At 37.9% G+C, this 2420-nt stretch overlaps 1 protein-coding gene across 1 annotated transcript in view; it reads right to left on the bottom strand.

Annotated features, from left to right (window-relative positions):
• LOC101851378 (polypeptide N-acetylgalactosaminyltransferase 5) overlaps window positions 1–2420 on the bottom strand; it is an 11951-nt gene that overhangs the window by 4452 nt on the left and 5079 nt on the right. Inside the window, exons 5-6 of the mRNA XM_035971826.1 lie at window positions 2050–2222; window positions 754–948 (exon numbers count right to left, since the gene is read on the bottom strand). Of these exons, the coding sequence (XP_035827719.1) occupies window positions 754–948; window positions 2050–2222 (368 nt within the window). The remainder of the gene's footprint in view (window positions 1–753; window positions 949–2049; window positions 2223–2420) is intronic.

Raw genomic sequence — 2420 nt, forward strand, 5'->3', positions numbered from 1 at the left:
GAAGTAGTACTGTTATTATCATTATTATTATTATTAATAACAATAATATTTATATTGTCAGGTCTCTGTTCTCAGTATTTGCTAGTGGTATTTATAGGTCAAGAGCACAGTGCTTATACGTAAATGATTATATCACAGAAGGTGTTAATGATCTGAGGATTCTTTTATACATACAACAGTGGATACTATTGTACTATGTTATACACGAGTTTTTATATGTAACGTCCTATTATACTACATGTATTATGTTATATTATGTAGTAATTTACAACAGGTGACAATGTTTCTCTTTGGTTGATTTTCAGGGAAAGAGCTTCTTTTAATATAAGCTCTGACTCGGTATTCTTATTCAAGACTGCGAAATAAAACACGAGATCCCTTCCCATACTCTCTTACACAATATTACTCTCAGATCAGTGCGAATGCATTTCTACAGTGAACCCAAAAATGTATTATTTTGTGAGGCTGTGTCAAACCTTTACCGTCGTTAGCGTGTGCTTGCTGATGGTACATTTATTTATTTATTCATTGCTTACAAGCGCATCCCCCTCCCCTCCCCTTTTCAGCTTAAATGAAAAGAATACCCCCAACAAAGTAAAGACCAAAACACGGCCAAGAAATACCATAAATGGCATTAAAAAACGAAACAAATCCAAACTCAATACACTTAAATCCTCGTGAAGTGTCCATTGTCGAGAAAACGGGACTTTTAAAAATAAAAACCACACGAACGGTAACCGTTTGACTGCTCACTTTTTTCTCCTGAATGTTGATCCAGGTGTAGTAATAATTCCGGAACTCGTCCATCCAGACCTCCGCCATCCGAATATTGTTCCTCACCAACACTTTGCCAACGCTGGTCAGCCACTTGTATGGAGACCTCTTTCTGAAGATGTGACCCACATGTGAGCAAGGCAGAATCTCAAGAGTTCCACCACACATCCAGACCTATGATGAATTGTTTGCTCGTTAATGTTTTATGCTCGAATTTGGACAAGAAACATCATTTGTTAGGAGCAGGTTGCCTGGACCCTTTCTTCCAGAGCCGGCACGGGCTGAGAGAGATAAATGGCCCCGCCAGAAAATTAGATAATTAACGAGGAATACTTAACATCCATTAACCGGTGGCATTGAGAGTTTTGTTTAAAATTGAAATGTAAATATCACTATCCACAGAAGTTGCGTGTATACTACAGCTAAACTCCACAAAGTAAACAATGATTTTCAAAAAATTATATTCATTAATCTGAATTCCGACAAAGACTTTGTGGTGTAATCTTCATCATTGCGCAAACTCGCAGTTACCTCTTTATTTTAACTGTACACCCATCTTTTTGTCTTCAGGGTTAAGGGGAAAGGCTAGGTCAATTTGTAGAACCTCTATTCGATTGGCAGTACCGAAAATTTCAAATGGAGAAAAAGGCATGGCAAAAAATATGGTACAAGTAAAGAACATACAAAAACATATAGAAAGACATCCAGAGAACTCAAAATTAGAACTTTGAAAGTCTGATGTAGCCAGTAGTTCTCTGCGGGAGTGAGACCTGGGTATGAAAAACAAGGAAAGCAACAAGAAAATCAAAGCAACGAAAACTCGGTTTTTCAGTTTACAGAAGACTGCCTCGGTTCAAATAAAAGAACAGTTGTAAGTGACCTGAAAAGCACTGAGAAAAAAGTCGATACTCTTTGCTCTGTGAAGTAGTCACAGTTTAGGAAGCTGAACTTTTGCTTATCTCAGTGTGCTTTTCCGAAGAACTTCTCAGTACTTTAAAGTTTGCAGAGAAAGTATTATGTTTATCAACTTTTCATCAATGACAGATTCTAAGATTCTACTAAAGCTCTAGTTTTTTCTATGCAAACAGATCCATACCAATATATTTCCACGCTCTGAAGCCAGTCGCTTTATAGAGAGTAAGTCAGCACACTAATCGCAAGTAAATCACAAAAAGTGTTGAATTTTGAAAAAAACATCTGGAAAGTTATTATTACAAAATTCACAGGTTACTGGGATCCTTCACAAGGTGAGCTATTGATCAATGGTGAACATACCCGGAAGGAAAGTTCTAGGTTCTCTGCTCCCCAGATGTCCATTCCCTCATCGTAAGTGCCGATTTCTTCAAAGAATCTCTTGCTGATAGAGAATAGGCCACCCGCCATGGCCGGGGTTCTGAGAGAGAGAGAGATAGGGGAACGGACAAACGATATTATTCTATTGGGTATCTCTTTGAAGTCGTATAATAGAATCTAGCTGTTCTTGGTTTTAATGAAACCATCGCCAAGCATGAGATTGTTATGTGAATGGGTATTATGTGGTAGGCTATAGCTATTTAAATACGTGTATGCTTTTATATAATTTTCTAATCATCTGCGCTTGTGAAATTTACTCTCCCTCCCCACCCCCTCTCTCTCGCTCTCTCTCT

This window comes from Aplysia californica, unplaced genomic scaffold (assembly GCF_000002075.1).
Source record: "Aplysia californica isolate F4 #8 unplaced genomic scaffold, AplCal3.0 scaffold00002, whole genome shotgun sequence".
In the NCBI taxonomy this organism is placed as follows: Eukaryota; Metazoa; Mollusca; class Gastropoda; order Aplysiida; family Aplysiidae; genus Aplysia; species Aplysia californica.